Source organism: Eleutherodactylus coqui, chromosome 1, assembly GCF_035609145.1.
Source record: "Eleutherodactylus coqui strain aEleCoq1 chromosome 1, aEleCoq1.hap1, whole genome shotgun sequence".
NCBI lineage: Eukaryota > Metazoa > Chordata > Amphibia > Anura > Eleutherodactylidae > Eleutherodactylus > Eleutherodactylus coqui.
The window spans coordinates 86,095,124-86,113,563 of NC_089837.1; the positions used below are offsets into that span (position 1 = coordinate 86,095,124).

Genomic DNA, 18,440 nt, shown 5'->3' on the forward strand with positions numbered 1-18,440 from the left:
GTTACTCGAGCGAGCCTCACTCATTTCGAGTAACTGCCTATCTCATCCCAGCGTGCTCGGGTGGGCGGTGGGGGGGAGAGTGAGAGAGATCTCCCTCTCTCCCCCGCGCTACTCCCTGCTGCTCAACCCCGCCGCCCCCCCCCCCGAGCACGCTCGGAGGAGAAGGAATTTACTCGAGATGAGCAAGGCTCGCTCGAGTAACTCACCTTACCAAGCGTGCTCACTCATCTCTAATGGTAGGTGGTAAGGATGGCATGCAGACTCCATCTTTAACACTCCTCCAGAGGAAAAAAAGTCATAAGGCCTAAGGAACGCGGAGGCCAAGGAAGAAGTTGATTATTGTCACTACCTGCATGGCCAATCCATTTGTTTGGTAGTCGCCTGTTGGGCTCACTTGTGTTGTCATTAGGAAAATAGGGGGCAAGATGGGTGCCTCGTCCTGTTGGAATATGAAACCTGAGATTTCCTGTTCCAGCTGCGGTAGAAGTCACATCTGTAGCGCCCAAGTACAAAACCCCCATGATTGTTTCCTCATGGAAAAAGAATGGGCCGTACAAGTTATAGCGCAGAACACATTCACCTTGGGGGAGTCGCACATATGCTCCAGATTCTGACATTACATTTGGTAACTGTGCCTTAAAGGCGGAAGGCAGCTTCATCACGAAACACTAAAGATTCCATGAAATCATTACTTTCCATTATCGTTTGCATACTCCCGAAGACAGATCACCACCACCTCACTTTGTCGTCCGGTTTCCTTGCCGGTAACAGTTGTAGTCGGTATGGGTAACGTCGCAAATATTGACCCAGAATATTCCCCACAGTCGGCTGCGGGATGTCCAATTCTCTGCTTGCTCTGATGGTGGATTTCTGAGGAAACTTGCACGGACACGCTCCACTGTTTGCTCACTTAGTGATAGACGGCTGGATGATTTTTACTTACAGATGCAACGTTTTCCCCTAAAATTTGAAGTAACCTTACAAATTGTGTGCCCGCTGGGTGGATCTTCACCAAACCTTTTTCAAAAATGACCATGCAAACTAATAACAGACTGGTAGACGGGAAAATCAAGGACACAAAATGCTCTCTTGTCTTCGTTGGCAGTCATTTTGTCTAATTTGTTCCTAATGATGACTACAGCAGAATAGAACTTTTTGGGTCTCATTTTGCAAAGCTATCTAACAGTAAGACTGTTCTTGTTGCCCGTAGCAACCAATCACATCGCTGCTTTCATTTTACCTCGTCAGTATAAGAAATAAAAAATGCGCTAATTGGTTTCTATGGGCAACAAGGACATCTTACTGTTAGACAGTTTTGCAAAATGAAAATTTTTGAGTTTCTGTTTCCATTGATATCAGTGTCATTAAATGGAGTTATGAGGGTTTCACATTGGGAAGATCATTTGTAATAACCCTCTACTTACGGTCTGTCGCCTACAGTATTTAGGTGAATATGGAATACAGATGGTTATGACAGTATTGCAGAGATGTACAGGCTGTAGCTGTTCATGCAATGCTGTCCTGGTGCATCATGGGATTGATTTAAAAGTGGAAGTAACATCAAAATGCTGCCAGATAAGCATCATACAGGAGGCTGCACTGCATTGAAGACAGAGCAGTATACATAAGAGACACCCAGAGTGTGATCCGGTGAGGAGGCAGGGATGGAAAAATATGTTTTAGCTGGGGTGGCCGTTTAAATATATTTTGGGCTGATAATTATTTTTGCAAAAGTATTTGACTAAATATTTTGCATCGTTTGTCTTCTGCAGTTTCTACATATCACTGTATATAAAAAAACGCAGTTTAGGTCTCCATAGGACAGAGATCTGCCAGTGAGACTGGGCTGAGGACTTTGTTTTCAGTGCTTATCTCCCTTTTTTTTGCACTTCTTATAGTTGCAAGTTACCTGATTAAAAAGTGCGGGAGAGGAGAGAGAAGGGCTGAAAGCCAAGTTGTCCAACCTCCCTAATTGCTCTCCTACTGAGACTTAGACTGCAGTGTCTATATACAGTGATATGTGAAAACTGCAAAACACAAACAGTGCAACATTTTTAATTAAACCCTATTACATAAAAGATTGTCAGTCCCAAATACATACATTTAAGTGTAAAAAAAATTGCCTCCCAAAGATGTCTATAGCCTTTTAAAGGAAACCGTTACCTGTTTAAATCAGTAGCACTAAGGCCTCATGTCCACGGGGAAAAGAAGAATTAAAATCCGCAGCGGATTTTAACTCTTCTCCTGCCCGCAGATCCGCACCCCATAGGGATGCATTGACCACCCGCGGGGTAGATAAATACCCGCGGATGGTCAATAAAAGTGATTTAAAAAAAAATGGAGCATGAAAAAATCTGGACCATGCTCCATTTTCGTACGGATCTCCCGTGGGGACGGCTCCCGCAGGCTTCTATTGAAGCCTATGGAAGCCGTCCGGATCCGCGTGAGACCAAAATCAGAATTTACTTACCTGCTCCGAATCTTCCCTTCGCCGCGGCTTCATTTTCTCTCCGTCGCGGCCGGATCTTTTTTCTTCGGGCCGGCGCATGTGCGGGGCACGTCACTGACTTGCCATGCGCATCCGCCGGGCTGAAGAAAGAAGATCCGGCCGCGACGCAGAGAAGATGAAGCCGCGGCGAAGGGAAGATCCGGAGCGGGCGAGAGGTAAGTTTATTCTTATTTTTATACCTCATGTCCGCGGGGCAGGAGGGACCCGCTATGGATTCTACATGGAGAATCCGTAGCGGGCCTGATTTTCCCCGTGGACATGAGGCCTAAGAAGCCTCGGTGAAAATAGCTTGTGCTGTGTAAATTAACATCTGATCAATGTTTGTTACACATAATTTCCCATTTCTTCTTCTTCTTTTTTTTTTGCAGCTTGTTTGATGTATTACGTAATGAGGCTCGGGTGATGGAAGGTCTCCACCGCTTGGGTATTGAAGGCTCAGCCCTCCATAATGTTCTCAAACTCAATATCCAGCCTTCTAACTCAGACTATGCGGTGGATATCCGCAGTCCTGCTATATCGGTAACTGACAACCTATGACATCCCAATAATGCTCTCATCACGTCTAATCTTTTTCAGGATAGTTCACAAGTTGTCTAATAGAAGACAACACTTTTCAAAATGTGGCCCACGGGGCGATCAGGGTCTTGTTGGCAAAAGACCTCACATCCAGCAAGGCATTTTTCCTGTAGCGTTAGTTTCAGGGGAAGTGTAGTATTGTATAGCGCCATACCTGTTCTTGAACTACAAAGACCAGCTGGAGACCACCTGGATGGGAGCATCTCACACATGGCAGCTTTCTGGCTTACAGTTGGGGTCTTGAGTAGGAGAACCCCTGTAGGATGTCTGTATACCATGACAGGGTAAATGGACAGGTGTTATCTTCATGAGACAACCCAATTCAAATAGTATGGTGGATAATATGTGAAAGTATGAGACTTTGTAATTTTTATAGCTTAACTACTATATGTAATTGTTGCTGGTCTTCTGTGTTTTTTTGAGCAGCTTTTATATTTCCATACAATTTGCACCTGCCACATTTTGCTGAATTGTAGGTGAGCATCTGTGGATATAAGGACATTCTGTCGAGTAGCCTCTGTTCTGTAAGTGACAAGTAGGAGCCTCGTCACTGATAAGGCCCCTTCTTCTGCCACTGGTTTTGTCAGTGCGTCTACATATGCAGTACTGCACACTAGAAGAGGTGGTGCAAGGTGTGATTACTAGCCTAGATTTCTTATGGTTAGATACAGAACTGCATGTTTAAGCAGTTTTTGGAGGGAGGACTGCACAGGTAAGAGCTGGTGGTGGGAGATTTCACTGTATAAGGCTCTGTTCACATTTACTTTTATATTTTTGTTCTTCTGTTACATCATGGTCAGAAGAATGGGAAACAAATACCCTGTCATGCTGGATCCGTCACAGGCTTTCATCAGAATAAAGATGGTTTCACATCTGCAACGGAGGTTCCGGTTCCCTGCTCCGCTCAGTGAGCAAAAAAGGGGCAGTCTCTGGCTAAGCATTCAGTTTTATGACTTAACCCAACAGCACCAAACAGATCCCATTGACTTCAATGAGATCTGTTTGCTTTACACTCAGCTGCCCAGCTTCTTGCCGAAAGAAAAAGCGCTGCCTTCAGTGCTTTTTCTTCCCGGATTTTGTGCCGCATCTGCGACGGAACCTCTGACCAGTGAAACCACCCTAACACAGCATGCTGAGCTATTTGTTCTAGCATTTATGATGGAAACCATGACGAACTGAACAAACTGAAATGTGAAGAGAGCCTTACATCCTGACATCGTATCCCCTTTTATTTCTTAACAGAAGAGGAGAGTATTGACTCTTTCTAAAAGTTGTAACAATAGAAGTTACTTCCAAATCTTTAGAAAATCTAGAAAATTAGGGTTTCTGTGTAATATACACGCATGTTTAATGTGTTGTTAGCGAAATATTTGCTAATTGGTATGTTTCCAGGTGGCCAAACTATGAATTAATGCTTGAGCATCAAGAAAGCACACACTTTGAATGTGATTGGAAGTCATCTGATTTATTTGACAAACCACAGAGATATTTTATACAAAGACATTTGAAATGAGGCTAGAACACGCCTCGCTTGTAATAATTATAATTTATTATAATTCATTTATTATCATTGGTTATTAAAAACGTAACAAGAATAGTAACTTTAGAGGCAGGACTTCTCTTAGGTCGATTGGAACTGTTTCTCATGAGACTTCCATAAAATGGCCTTGCATTCTTGTAATAGAAACAATAATATGACCTAAAGAAAGACAGTGAAATGCTGTACTAGGAGCAGGTTAAAAGACCTAAATGGAGGATAGGAAATCTTATAGCTGCCCTCACAGTGCTCTAAACAGATGGGGAAGTATAGACATTTTGATTCTATACTTAGTTGCTAATCTTCAGGTTTTTGACTTTCTATTTGTGTGCATCTAACATGTTGATGAAAGTGCATGAAACATCGGTAGGTTTTTCTCCCTTTCTGCAGCTAACATGCATTTTCCTTCTCTGCTTGCATTATAGTGGGTGAACAACCTAGAGCTGGATAGTAGGTACATCACCTGGCCATATAACATTCAAGAGCTGCTCCGACCTACCTTCCCTGGAGTCATTCGACAAATACGCAAGAACTTCCACAACTTTGTAAGTGAACTATAACCTTCATTTGGTTTCTGGACAAATGTATAACTGGAAGGAGTATTTGCACTGAGATTGAAGGGATTTTCTTGGACTTTACTATTGAATTCAATGGGAGCTGTGCCTGTAATATCAAAAATATCACTGCGCTACAGATGGAGCTGTCTTCTGTCGGCTCTGTCCATAATGATAGCCGGCTCAATATCAGCTGATTGGTGGGGATCCAAAGAGATGAACCCCTACCAATCAGCTATACAGTAATTGACCTAACCCGAGGATAGATCATCAATATTGAAGTCCTGGACAACCGCACATCAAAAATCACTTAAAGAAGTTTAATTCCGCTGTGTGAACATACTATTATGTTATTTCATGTTGGGCAATAGAATGTGATGCCTATTGATTCGTTTGGCTATCAATGTCTGGTCTGTGGATGTCTTAAAGGGGTTGTCCCGAGGCAGCAAGTGGGTCTATACACTTCTGTATGGCCATATTAATGCACTTTGTAATGTACATTGTGCATTAATTATGAGCCATACAGAAGTTATAAAAAGTTTTATACTTACCTGCTCCGTTGCTAGCGTCCTCGTCTCCATGGTGCCGACTAATTTTCGCCCTCCGATGGCCAAATTAGCCGCGCTTGCGCAGTCCGGGTCTTCTGCTTTCTTCTATGGAGCCGCTCGTGCCAGAGAGCGGCTCCGTGTAGCTCCGCCCCGTCACGTGCCGATTCCAGCCAATCAGGAGGCTGGAATCGGCAGTGGACCGCACAGAAGAGCTGCGGTCCACGAAGGTAGAAGATCCCGGCGGCCATCTTCAGCGGTAAGTATTGAAGTCACCGGACCGCCGGGATTCAGGTAAGCGCTGTGCGGGTGGTTTTTTTAACCCCTGCATCGGGGTTGTCTCGCGCCGAACGGGGGGGGGGTTTAAAAAAAAAAAAAAACCCGTTTCGGCGCGGGACATCTCCTTTAAGGCCGAAGGTCCCCTTTTTCCCGGGTGTTGTAGCTGTGTGATGGTTCTTATGGTTGGCATCCCTGCATTACTGTTGTGTTGCTCTGCAGGTTCTTTTCATTGATCCGGAGCAGGAATCTACGTCTGAGCTGATAAATGTAGCCGAGATGTTCCTCAGTAATCACATACCATTGAGGTAATTTCCTACACTTTCCTACTCTTTCACAGCACTGCTGATTTCTTTTGCTGCTACTTACATGTCATTATTGTCACTTCTTTCCACAACCACTTACATAAAGAGGTGGTTCCACCATCTATGAAGGCAGGCAGTGAATGTAATAAATGTTATACACTGCTACAGTCAGTCTATTTTATACAAAACATTACAATAGTCAGTAGATTCTCCATACTGTAATTTATTGTACCACCACTAGAGGGCACTTCATTTCTGCAAATACACCACCATGATTGCTTTGTCTTGCAGGATTGGTTTGGTGTTTGTTGTGAATGGCGATGAAGAGGTTGATGGTTTACAGGATGCTGGAGTTGCTTTGCTCAGGACCTTCAACTACGTGGCTGATGAAGAGGATAACTATCAGGCTTTCCAGATGATCGTATCGGTAGGTTTTCTTCACAGTTGCAAAGAAACGTTATTTACATCTGAAAAATATTTCTAAATATAATACATTTATTATCACCCTTTATTAAACTATATATGCTTATAGAATTTCTGCTTTCAGCCCTGAAATAGGTTCGCAATGGACTTGGGTTAATTTTGATCTATATGTCTGTAGCTTAGTGTCTTTGAAGTTGAGCTAGCACTGAAGAAGGCAGAGTAATGATGACTTCTATCTGCCGGGACTGGCTGCCATTGACACCCAGCCTTCCTGCGGCTGTGCATGCAGGACGCGTATACTCATCAAGCCAGCAAAATGTCAGTCGTCTAATTAATCTGTTCACTCATTAAAAAATGATGCAATCCTTTTTCTATGTAGATCTATAGCAAGGTGCGGACTGGCGAAAAACTAACAGTGAAACACATCACCAGTGTCCTGGAAGAGAAGTATCGATATGTGGAGTTGAGCAGTATTTTGGGCCATGACTCTGCTTATGACCAGAATACAAAGGTAAAAGTGTCCTTATTATGACTATTAGGACATTTTATCGGTGGGCTACATGAATGTTTATTGTGGTCTGGAATTTAGGGACTTTGTACAGTGCATTTAAAGGGGAATTCGGGAACTTAAAAAAAGTTTGACAGATTTAGACTGTGTAAATAAAAAAAGGTCACACACTTACCATCACCCGTGGCTCCCCCGTCCAGCTCTGGAACCTCTTTTCTACCACTCAGACCCCTGAAGACGCAGGTTGGCAGTCACGTGCCATTCATTGTGCAGCTTTAGCAACCATGAATGAATTAGCCCTGAAGCCTTTGATTGCTGAGCAGTGGGAATGGCATGGGCTGAGGAGTTGAGCACACACCATGGGTAGTGAATGTAAGATCAGCTGCGATGACCAGAATCCATGATAACTCGGAGTTATCATCGATCCTGGCCATCGCAGCAGATCTTATATTCACTACTTTTAACCCCTTGACCCTTAACCCCTTAGTTGCTGCCGCACGCAGCACCTAAGTGAGTGAACAGAGGAAGGGCTTTCCTCTTTCACCGCAACGGCTTCCTCTGCGGCATGATCACACACAGATTCGGTGATGGGGAAAATAAAAGTTATGACCCTCAAAATATGAAGACACAAAAGCGGATGTTTTTTTCTAAGGTTTTCATTGTGTAAAAGTAGCAAAACATTAAAAAACAAACAAAATAAATTTCATAATACAATAATTGACCCATATAATACAGTTAACATGCCATTATTTCACATGGTATCCCAGAAAGCGAAACAAAAAAAACCAGTGGAATTGGTGTTTTTTTTTCTTCTTCCTCGCCCAGAAAAATGTAATCCTTTCGAATCCACTGTTGGACGTCTTCCGACATAACCACTGACACCTGTACAGCTCCGATGTCAGAAGACGTGAGGCAGTGTATGCTTACATTATTCTACCGGCAGCTCACACTTCTCCGATGCGTCCCGTCATGTAGTTACTGGCTTTGGCCAGCAGATGTCACCATTGTATAACGGCAGAAACAGCAAGCCAATTAGGAAACTTTCAATCCAAAAATTGATTGGAAAGGGTTAATACAAGTTTTTAAAATACAAAAATACAGGAAAGGGTTAAACCAGAATCAATTGTGATACATCTGTAGAATGCTTGTAATGGTAGCTGTTCCATTTATTTTCAGGAGGGGAACGAGTACTTCCTGCAGACTGGACTGTCTCCGCTCCCTGTGGTTCTCTTCAATGGAATACCATTTCAGAAAGACCAGCTGGACCCAGATGAACTGGAGACCGCCACCATGCACAAAATCCTGGAGTCGACCACGTTTTTCCAGAAAGCTACATATCTGGTGAGACTTGTGATCTTGACCCTTTCATCTGACCCGCACCATCATCTTCTTGTCAGAACAGGGTGAAGGTCTGGGAAGCCAGAGGCCTGCTGTCATCACGTGTCTGTGAGATGCTCTTTGTAACGTGATTCCGTGGGTACAATATCTACATCATCAGTTCTCATCTTTATGATAACTTGACGTTTTCCTGGCCAAACTTTTGCTTCTAGAACATTGGCACTAACGTGTTTGGTTTCAGCCCCATCATCGATTACTGACAACTCTCATCTTCCCTGGTTATTAATGCCGCCCAAACGTGATGGATTTTCTATTTCTCTTTGCACAGGGGGAACTGACAAATGATCATGATGTTGTGGATTACATTATGGCTCAGCCTAATGTGGTTCCTCGGATTAACCTGCGGATTCTTGAAGTGGAACGTCAATACCTGGACCTTACTGCCACCAGTAAGTCATTACCTAGATTTCTATGTATATTGCAGTAGAATCTAATCTGACATGTTCTAGTAGGGGAAAGGGTAGTCTAAAACAGGCAGTTTCTTGAAGCGACCCTCCAAGCCTGTAGAAACAAAGATGGCTGAACCGTTTTTAAATCAATGTATTTAATTTTAACCTTTTTCTGTGTCTTTGTAGGGACTGGTACCTGTGATCCTATGACAGCACAGATAATACATTGCAGTACTTTAGTATTACAGTGTAATATCTCTTAATCATTTGCCATTACAAGTCATGGCAGACCCTGGGGGCTACTGTCAGACATACAGTTGCCATGGCAGAGCTTTCTTTCTCTGTCATCTGCTGTGATCAGCATTCAATAGATATATGGCATTTTGCAGTTACCCCCTTCCTCCTGTGACATACATGTACGCCGTGTGGTGGGGAAAGGTGGAGACCTCAGTACTCAGACTACCACTAAGTCTGAAATGTCAATATGACTTGTCAGATGTTTTGACACTTTAATCCTTTTATAATAAAAAGTCGTGCAATTTTCTAATATACTTTGTGCATCAATTCCTCACAATTCTCAAGACCTCTGCTTGTAGTCTGTGAATGAGAACCTTCATTGTGTACTTCCAGACTTGTCCTGGTCATGTGATGATTATTATACAGCTCCGATACCTGTAACTACCCTTCACCTGAGTGTCCATCACATGACCAGGACGGATGGTCATCTTCTGGATGTAGATGACAAGGAATAGATACACAAAGTATATTAGGAAACTGTTTAACACTTAATTATACTCTGATGAAGCTTAATTTACTGAAACTGGAATATCTCTTTAAACATTCCTCTACATTTCTACTAGTAGGGCTTACACCAACCTCCAGGTCAGTTTATATAATAATGACGTTTATGTAGCGCATACGTATTCCACGGCGCTTTACAACACTTGGTGCTTTCTATCACTATTGGGGCCCACAATTTTTAAATTCACCTATAAGTATGTTTTTGGAGTGTGAGATGAAGCCCACGCAAACACGAGGAGAACATACAAACTCCATGCAGATGGTGTCTATAGTGGAACGTCAGGGCTGCAAACCTAAAGTGACTTTGTAATCCTGGGACAAAAGTTTACCTGTGACCCTCCTTTATTCCTGCACAGCCATCAATCCTCTGGTCCTCGGGGCCCAGCTTCAGTAATCTAAGATGGCCGCATTGATTCTTAGGCTGGTCTCGCACGACTGGATTCAAATTACGATTGGCATCTGCGTGAACTTTTTGCGGTAAAACGCGGGCATTGAAAGGCATGCAGTTTCAATTTTCTTTCACATTCGCAGATACGGATTGCGTATTCCACGAGCGAAAAAAAAATCACAGCATACTCTATTTTACTGCGGAATCCGCACGGACAGCCTCCATTGATGTCAAATAATATTGTGTATGGGCTGCGGGTACCCACCTCATCGCTAAGTGAAGGCGCTGGAAATACAACAAAAGAAAAAACCTGGCCTGCACATGACCGCCTGTGAGCCTCTGTGGTCTTGCGCAATACAATTAATTTACGCGCGCAGGGTTACCATCTGGACTCCCCTGCAGGCCTTTGCACATAATGCATTTGTATTCTAAGGATTTGTCCATAGGGTGGATTTTGAGAGAGATTTTTTTTGAGTGGATTTCAAATTCATGTCACGGGAGAAAAAAAATGACTTCTGTCACTTCGTAAGACAGATCTGGGCAGGAGCCACGTAGTAAGTTCTGTATGCTGATTTTGCCCATAGACAAGCTAAATTCGTGCCCTGATCCACGGCTTTAGAGTCCACACAGAAAATCAGATGTGGAGTCTTCCGAGTGAGCCCTATGACCTTAGATTCGGCTCTGGTAGGCCACAATGCTCACAATGGCTGATTACCAGTACACAGTGTATTGAGTACTTTAAGAAGCGGCGAGGCCATCTAGGATTACCAGAGTGGGACCCAGAAAGTGGCAGAGCAGTGGCTGTACAGGAATCCTTTTGTTCTAGGACTTGAGGGCCCCTTATTCCCAGCACATAATAATGTAATAGCTTTTATTCATTCTGATACTGTTTCTCCTAATGAGTTCTGTACTTTGCAGATAACTTCTTTGTGGATGATTATGCCAGATTTAGTGCACTGGATACCAATGCCAAGAGCGCGGCCATCGCCAACAGTATGAACTACCTCACTAAGAAAGGTAAGAAGCAGGAGGGCTTCTCATGAAAGGCTGATGCAGAATGGCAACTGCATTACATCAGGAGGGTGAACCACCAGCCTGGAGAACAATTTGCAAGAGTGTTGTTTTTTGGGTTTTCTTTATAGACCATAGGAGACATACCCAGAATAGTTGTAGTCCATGTCACTGCAGTGTGTTTTAAATATGTGCCACGATAGAAGAACTCTGCAAGCATACAGATGTGCGATGTGGGCGCCATTTGTCACACGGTAGATCTCAAGTCGATAGTCCAGCTCTGCTCAGACGCGTCCAGAAATATCCTCTGTTATCGATTCCTCTGCAGCAGAGATGCGTTTTAGGTCATCTGGTGTCACCAACAGCACCCATATCTGTAGGGTGCATTAAAACTTGAAGAGTTCTTCTATCTTTTCACGTCGATTCATGTATGAAGACATCAGCTTAACGTTTGCACCAATCTTTTTGTATCTGTGATCAGGAATGACTGATTATTATCTTTATACCCATAACGTTTCTATTTCCCTTTTCTCTATCTGTGTTGGCTTCAGGAATGTCCTCCAGGGAGATCTATGGTAATCTGAGACCTCGTCTGGTACTCTGCACGGTTTACTTTGTCTTGTGCTTTACATGTTGAAGTTGCTTTTTGAGATATAAAATGTAATGTTTTGGCCTTAAAATAGTTAGTGACCGATTTCTCCTCCATTATCCTGCCGCTTGGAAGACTGTGGCATGACACATCCTGGAGCAGCAAAAGGCCACCAAAGCAATAAGTTGTCATGATGCAGCTTTTCCAATAGCAATCTGAAGTTAATGGAGGAGAGTTGGTATGAGAACATTTATTGTACTAGTTTATGGCTGTTATTTTATATCTTGGAGAACTCCTTTAATGTGTGTGTTCTACTAAACGTCCCTAACACGGCATGATGTCTAACCTGTTTACATTGACTAACAGATTGGCTTGCTTTTTTTCTTAGAACAGATTCTTTATGATAAAAATGAAAAAGGCTTAGCGTTATTTTTTGTTATTACATGACAATCCCGCAGCTTCTGTTATCGCATTACAGCCGCTAATAAACAGAAACCAACATTGGGGGATCCGTCACACTACAGATTTCATTCAAGTGTAACTGCGCCTTCATAAGACGTTCGACATCGTAGGAACATATCGCCTCTAAATATGTATATGACACTCTAAACTACAAAAAACTTTTAAAGAGTTTATTGTTGATAAAGAACAGAACATATAAATAATGGACGGCCATACACAATAAAAAGTAATGCTTGTGGCCCTCTATTCTTCTCCGAAAGAAGCAGTGGGGAAACGTGCGTTGGGGTGTAAGGCGTTCCACTTGGTTGGTGGTATTCTTTTATTAGGCTATTCTACATTAGGTCTATAATAATTTAGGTATTTGGCTATCGTTTATATCAATGCTGTATAGTTTCACACCAATATACCTTATAGTAGTTCAGTATTTTCTGTTTTGCTGTAGTATAACGATCATGTCATGTTCCTATTATACTTGTGTATTCCCTTGTGGGCTGTCCCTGTCTTCTTAATGTGTATGACTGTTCATACTTTAGAAGTTCTGTTTTTTTTTGTTGTCAACAATTATGTTTTTGACATTTGGAGTGGCGTATAGTTCTTTATAGTTGATATATTTTGCATTATTAGTATATACTAGGCTATAGCTTTTTGCCTTGTGGTTTAAAAGATGTTATGTCCTAGAGACATGTCAAAAGATTTGATTGCTGAAGGTCCGGTTGCTGAGACTCCCACCGATCACTAGAACAAAGCTGCAAATGTGCTCATCCGAGTGCTGTCACTGCTCAGTGGTTGAATCAGAAATATAAAAGAATAGTGTCATCATACATAAGTTTCATAAAATAATCAAATCTTTATTTTCCCATATTCTAAAAAGTTGGCTATGTTTTGGCCCAAAATAGAGCCCTTTTCAAGCTTGTTTTTATGAAATTTATGTATGATGACACTATTCTTTTATATTTCTGGATCTGCCTTTTGAGTCTTGGGGCTCAGGCTCACACGACTGGCCGGCATTTCTTCACCTCTCCCTATGGGGGACACACATTGAGTGTTGCTGCAAACCCTATACTTCAATCTGCTCAATAGTTGAAGACTGGGCTCAATATAAAGTCTACGGGTCCCTGTTCAGCTTGTGAGCAGTGACAACCCTCATACAAGGGCTTCAGTTTCGTTCTAGTGATTGCTGGGGGTCTCAACATCTCAGCGATCCAGACTTTTCACATGTCCCAAGTTTTTTGAAAGCACAGTTACACTTTAACTAGAGCTGTGGGATGGATGATTGTTCCTCTGACAACAGTTTCTCCCAGCTTCCCAATACACATCAACGTATGTGTGATTAGGGAAGTTAAGCCGCAGCCAGATAGCTCTGGTGTTGACTTGATCTCAAGGTAAAAAAGGATCAGAGGATGAAATTGATCCGCCCCCCCAACCCCTTCCTCCATCCTTCTTTTCCCCCGACATCATTTTGGAAAAAAGTTGTTGTTGGGTGTCACCGAGTTTTCATGGACATAGATAACACCAATCAAATGCCTGAATGGAGCTTTTAACAACTGCATGAAAATCTGAAACTGCTAATTTCCATAAAATGTAATTGTTAGTGTGCAACATGGGCTTGATTCGTAGCACATGGTCTGAGGGAGACGTCCTATGATACTTCATGGCTGTGTTACGGTGAGACCTCATGTGGTTTCATACATTTACTGTATGTCATTAGAGGGATACGCTGTGTAACATGTCATACTCTACATTCTATATCTTTTGTGCATCTAACTCTTGCTTTTTTGGGTGCAGATGACTCTTTTGTTAGACCCGTCACATTTTGGATTGTGGGTGACTTTGACAAACCCTCAGGACGGCAGCTGTTGTACGATGCAATAAAACACCAGGTAACTGCACCAGAATCGCAGATAAAGCTGGCACATTAACCCCTTCCCGCCACAGGATGTACCGGTACGTCCTGGGAGCCTGGTACTTCCCGCAACAGGACGTACCGGTACGTCCTGGGGATAGAGCGAGATCACATATGATCCCGCAGCGGGAGCCGGCTGTCAGTCACAGCCGGCGTCCCGCTGTAACAGCGGGGGGACATCAGAGATGCGCCCCCCCGCTGTTAACCCCTTCCCTGCCGCGATCTAAGTAGATTGCGGCAGGGAAAGAGTTCACAGAGGGAGCGCGCTCGCTCTGTCTCTGGCCGGCTCTCACGATGTCATCGCGAGAGCCCGGCCTGTCACCTTGGCACTGGCGTCCTGTATTGCCTATGCTTATGATCGCTGTATAAGCGATAAGGCATGGCAGAGATCATAGGCATAGTGCTACAATCCCTCAGAGGGACTCAAATAGTGTAAAAAAAGAAAATAAAAATGTAACAAAAAATAAAAAAAAAACCCTTTTGTTATGCTTTTTCTAATATTAGCATAAGAAAGTAAAAAAAAAATTAAAACCCCACATATTGGGTATTGACGCGTCCGTAACGACGTGTACAAAAAGTTTTAACACACTTTTTATTTTGTACGGCAAAAAGCGTAACAAAAAACGGTAAAAAACAGAGGCAAAATGCTAATTTTTAGCATTTTGCCTCTCAAAAAATGCAATAAAAGTGATCAAAAAAGCCGTACATTCCCCAAAATGGAACCAACAAAAACTACAGCTCGTCTCGCAAAAAGTAAGCCCTTATAGAACTCCGTACATAGAAAAATAAAAAAGTTACAGGACTTTGAATGCAGCTATAGAGAAAAAAAAGATTTCCAACAAAAAAAAGGGATTTTATTGCAAAAAAGTGTAAAAACCTAAAAAAAATATAAGAATTTTGGTATCGTTGTAACCGTACCGACCCGCAGAAAAAATTTAGTGTGTCATTTATGCTGCATGATTAACGCTGTAAAAAAAAAAATCTATGGCAGAATTGATGCGTTTTCTCTCCCTGTTATCATAAAAAAAATTATAAAAGTTTTACGATATAGTCTATGTATCCAAAAGTGGCACCGATAAAAACAACAGCTCGCCACGCAAAAAACAAAAAAATCAAATCATGGTATTTGTAAAAACAAGCCCTTATACGGCCGCGTGGACGGAAAAATAAAAAAGTTATGGCTTTTGAAAAATGGAGATGGAAAAATACCAAAAATCGCTTGGTCCTCAACGCCAAAATAGGCCATGTCCTTAAGGGGTTAATGACTGTCCACCTTTAGGCGATATTAGTGAATGTTCTATTTTCTTGCGTTTTGCCGTTTATATCGATTACACCTCTTTTTCTATTTTCCTTCCTAGAAAGCTAGCAACAATGTAAGAATCGGCATGATCAACAATCCCAGCAAGGATCCGTCTTCTGAGACCACTCGTATCGGCAGGGCCATCTGGGCAGCTCTCCAGACCCAGACTTCCAACAACGCTAAAAACTTCATTACCAAAATCATCAAAGAAGAAAACGCTAAAGCGCTGGAGGCCGGGGAAGACATTGCAGAGTTTGCAGTTGGGGTGTGTTATATAGACGTATTTATGATGTATGTAATATTTCTAAATCGCATATCTTGGACTGAGAAGACCATCGGTGTACCACCGGGTCAATTATTCTAAATCCTATGTAATATAAATGTATGTTAGACCTACAGATGTTCTATATTATGTCACTTCGCATGACTTTATGGCTCTGTTCTCTCTGCTCCTCCCTTAGGGAATGGATGTCAATCTTTTCCGTGAAGCTTTCGAGTCTCCTAAGGTAGATTTTATACTCTCACATGCTGCATACTGCCGCGATGTCCTGAAGCTGAAGAAAGGAGAGAGAGCCATCATCGGAAACGGCAGGGTGAGGGTTTCTGCATGATGATGCTTATTTGTTTGAGTTTTGCTTTCTTGCTGGTGTGAGATCTCTATGTTGGCCAGACCTTACCTTTATTTGTCAGGTTCAGGAAGGTTGTTGTCCTTTGAGCAGTCAGTAATAGACACGGACTGCTTTGAGAGGAGGTATGTGGCGATGTATTGTAAGCACATACGAGGTTTACCTCCGTGTGATAAATGTATACACAAATCTTGGCTGTACTTGAGTTCTGTGGATAGGGATTGGGAAGGGTATTGTTTCTCCTTAAGGAGAGCACCAAGAAGGTGTGAGGAGACTTATAAAGCCATGTAGGCTCCTCTGGGAAATATGCAAAAGGGAAGATGGCCAAATTAGAGTGGCCCAACTGAATGATGGCTGTCTGCTTTGGAAAGTCTGTTATACCCTACAGATATATACTTTCTGAATAGAGAGAACTTTGTAAACCGATAATACATGACAAAGTCCCATGAACATAAGTCTCAGGTTGTTCCAACGCATTTTTCCCTGTGTTGTAGTCTAGAGGGTTCATCAAGGGACAAAAAATGGATGTAAGAATCCAGACAGCAGCGCACTGTTGTGCATCTAAATGCAAGCAATGTGTGACACCATGATGGTGCCAAAGTTCTCCCTATTCAGGAAGTATATGTGTCTTTTCAGGGCAATGCCTCTGCTAGTTAGGTAGGGCGATATTAGGGCCAGTATAGAGACATTTTCTTCCTGTCTGCTATCCAATATGAAGAGGTTTTTGGAAGTGCCTATTCTTTCAGCACGAAGTGGCCCACAATTGTAGATCTAGGATATTGGGCTTGAAATGCCCTTTCAACAATCTGTGAGTACAGCCCATTAAAAGCCCATTTAGACCCAAAGATTCTCGCTCAAAATTTGCTCTAAGCCCTTTTTTGAGTGAGAATCGTTGGGTCTAAACGTGCGGCCATCGTGCAGTTTTTGTTAACGATGAGTCTTATCAGGACCGCGCTTAGTTCTCAGCGGGATACCGCTGATACTATTATTTCAGCTGGTATCCAGCTCCATGAACACAGTAGGAGTATGCAGAAGACAGCGCTCCAGCTCTCTTCTGTATACTATGCTCAGAGTGCTCAGCTGTACACTAGCCAAGCAGTCTGAGAACACAGCAGAAGTATGCAGAAGACAGCGCTCCAGCTGTCTTCTGTATACCGCGCTCGGAGCGCTCAGCTGGATACCAGCTGTGCGTTCTGTGAACACAGCAGGAGTATGCAGAAGACAGCGCTCCAGATGTGTTTTGCATACCCCGCTTGGAGCGCTCAGCTGTATACAAGCTGAGCGCTCCGAGAAGACAACAGCTGTATGCAGAAGGTAGTGGTCCTGCTTGTCTTCTGCATACAGCGTGAACCTTCATTTACACACTTATGCAAAGTGAACGCTCAAAGCTGTCACTCAAACTACTGTTTAAGTGAATTTTGAGCGATCATCGTGCCGTGTAAATGCACACAACGATTATGGCTCAAAAGATGTCTTTTGAGCGAATTTTGAGCGATAATTTTTGTGTCTAAATGTGCCTTAAAGGGGTTGTCTCGCGAAAGCAAGTGGGGTTATGCACTTCTGTATGGCCATATTAATGCACTTTGTAATATACATCGTGCATTAAATATGAGCCATACAGAAGTTATTCACTTACCTTCCCTGCGCTGGCGTCCCCGTCTCCATGGCTCCGTCTAATTCCAGCGTCTAATCTCCCGATTAGACGCGCTTGAGCAGAAGGGTCTTTTCCCTTCGGCTCGGTCCGGCAGCAGCGGCGTTCTGGCTCCGCCCCTTCTACGCGCCATCGCGTAGCTCCGCCCCGTCACGTGTGCCGATTCCAGCCTCCTGATTGGCCCGGACCGAGCAGAAGGGAGAAGACCCTTCTGCGAAAGCGCGTCTAATCGGGAGATTAGACGCTGGAATTAGACGGAGCCATGGAGACGGGGACGCCAGCGCAGGGAAGGTAAGTGAATAACTTCTGTATGGCTCATATTTAATGCACGATGTATATTACAAAGTGCATTAATATAGTCATACAGAAGTGTATAACCCCACTTGCTTTCGCGAGACAACCCCTTTAAGACTTGACTGTTATATTATGATGCTTGCATATCATTATGCTACCTATTGAGTACGGCCTATCTTGGTCCCCTGCTGCTTTATGTACACTGTGATGCTGCCCTCTGACTCACTGATGTTATTGGCATCATAAAGTGTCTATCATTGCATTATTTGTGAGAAGTTGGGTTTTAAACTTAATAAATCATGTTTTCATATGGATATATTTGATGCAGTTATTCTTTGTGATAACCCTGGGCCATATCTAGAATTTGCAGTGATTTTTTTTTTTTTTTGTAAATT

General features: G+C 42.9%; 1 protein-coding gene across 4 annotated transcripts in view; it reads left to right on the plus strand.

Annotated features, from left to right (window-relative positions):
* UGGT1 (UDP-glucose glycoprotein glucosyltransferase 1) overlaps window positions 1-18,440 on the plus strand; it is an 82,469-nt gene that overhangs the window by 32,356 nt on the left and 31,673 nt on the right. For 3 of the 4 annotated variants that reach the window (XM_066597877.1, XM_066597886.1, XM_066597894.1), the window contains exons 13-24: window positions 2,878-3,028; window positions 5,048-5,167; window positions 6,220-6,305; window positions 6,594-6,729; window positions 7,105-7,236; window positions 8,410-8,574; window positions 8,900-9,020; window positions 11,128-11,226; window positions 11,772-11,795; window positions 14,057-14,151; window positions 15,533-15,739; window positions 15,936-16,067. In XM_066597877.1, the coding sequence (XP_066453974.1) occupies window positions 2,878-3,028; window positions 5,048-5,167; window positions 6,220-6,305; window positions 6,594-6,729; window positions 7,105-7,236; window positions 8,410-8,574; window positions 8,900-9,020; window positions 11,128-11,226; window positions 11,772-11,795; window positions 14,057-14,151; window positions 15,533-15,739; window positions 15,936-16,067 (1,468 nt within the window). The remainder of the gene's footprint in view (window positions 1-2,877; window positions 3,029-5,047; window positions 5,168-6,219; window positions 6,306-6,593; window positions 6,730-7,104; window positions 7,237-8,409; window positions 8,575-8,899; window positions 9,021-11,127; window positions 11,227-11,771; window positions 11,796-14,056; window positions 14,152-15,532; window positions 15,740-15,935; window positions 16,068-18,440) is intronic. The other variant, XM_066597905.1, reaches the window with a different exon arrangement.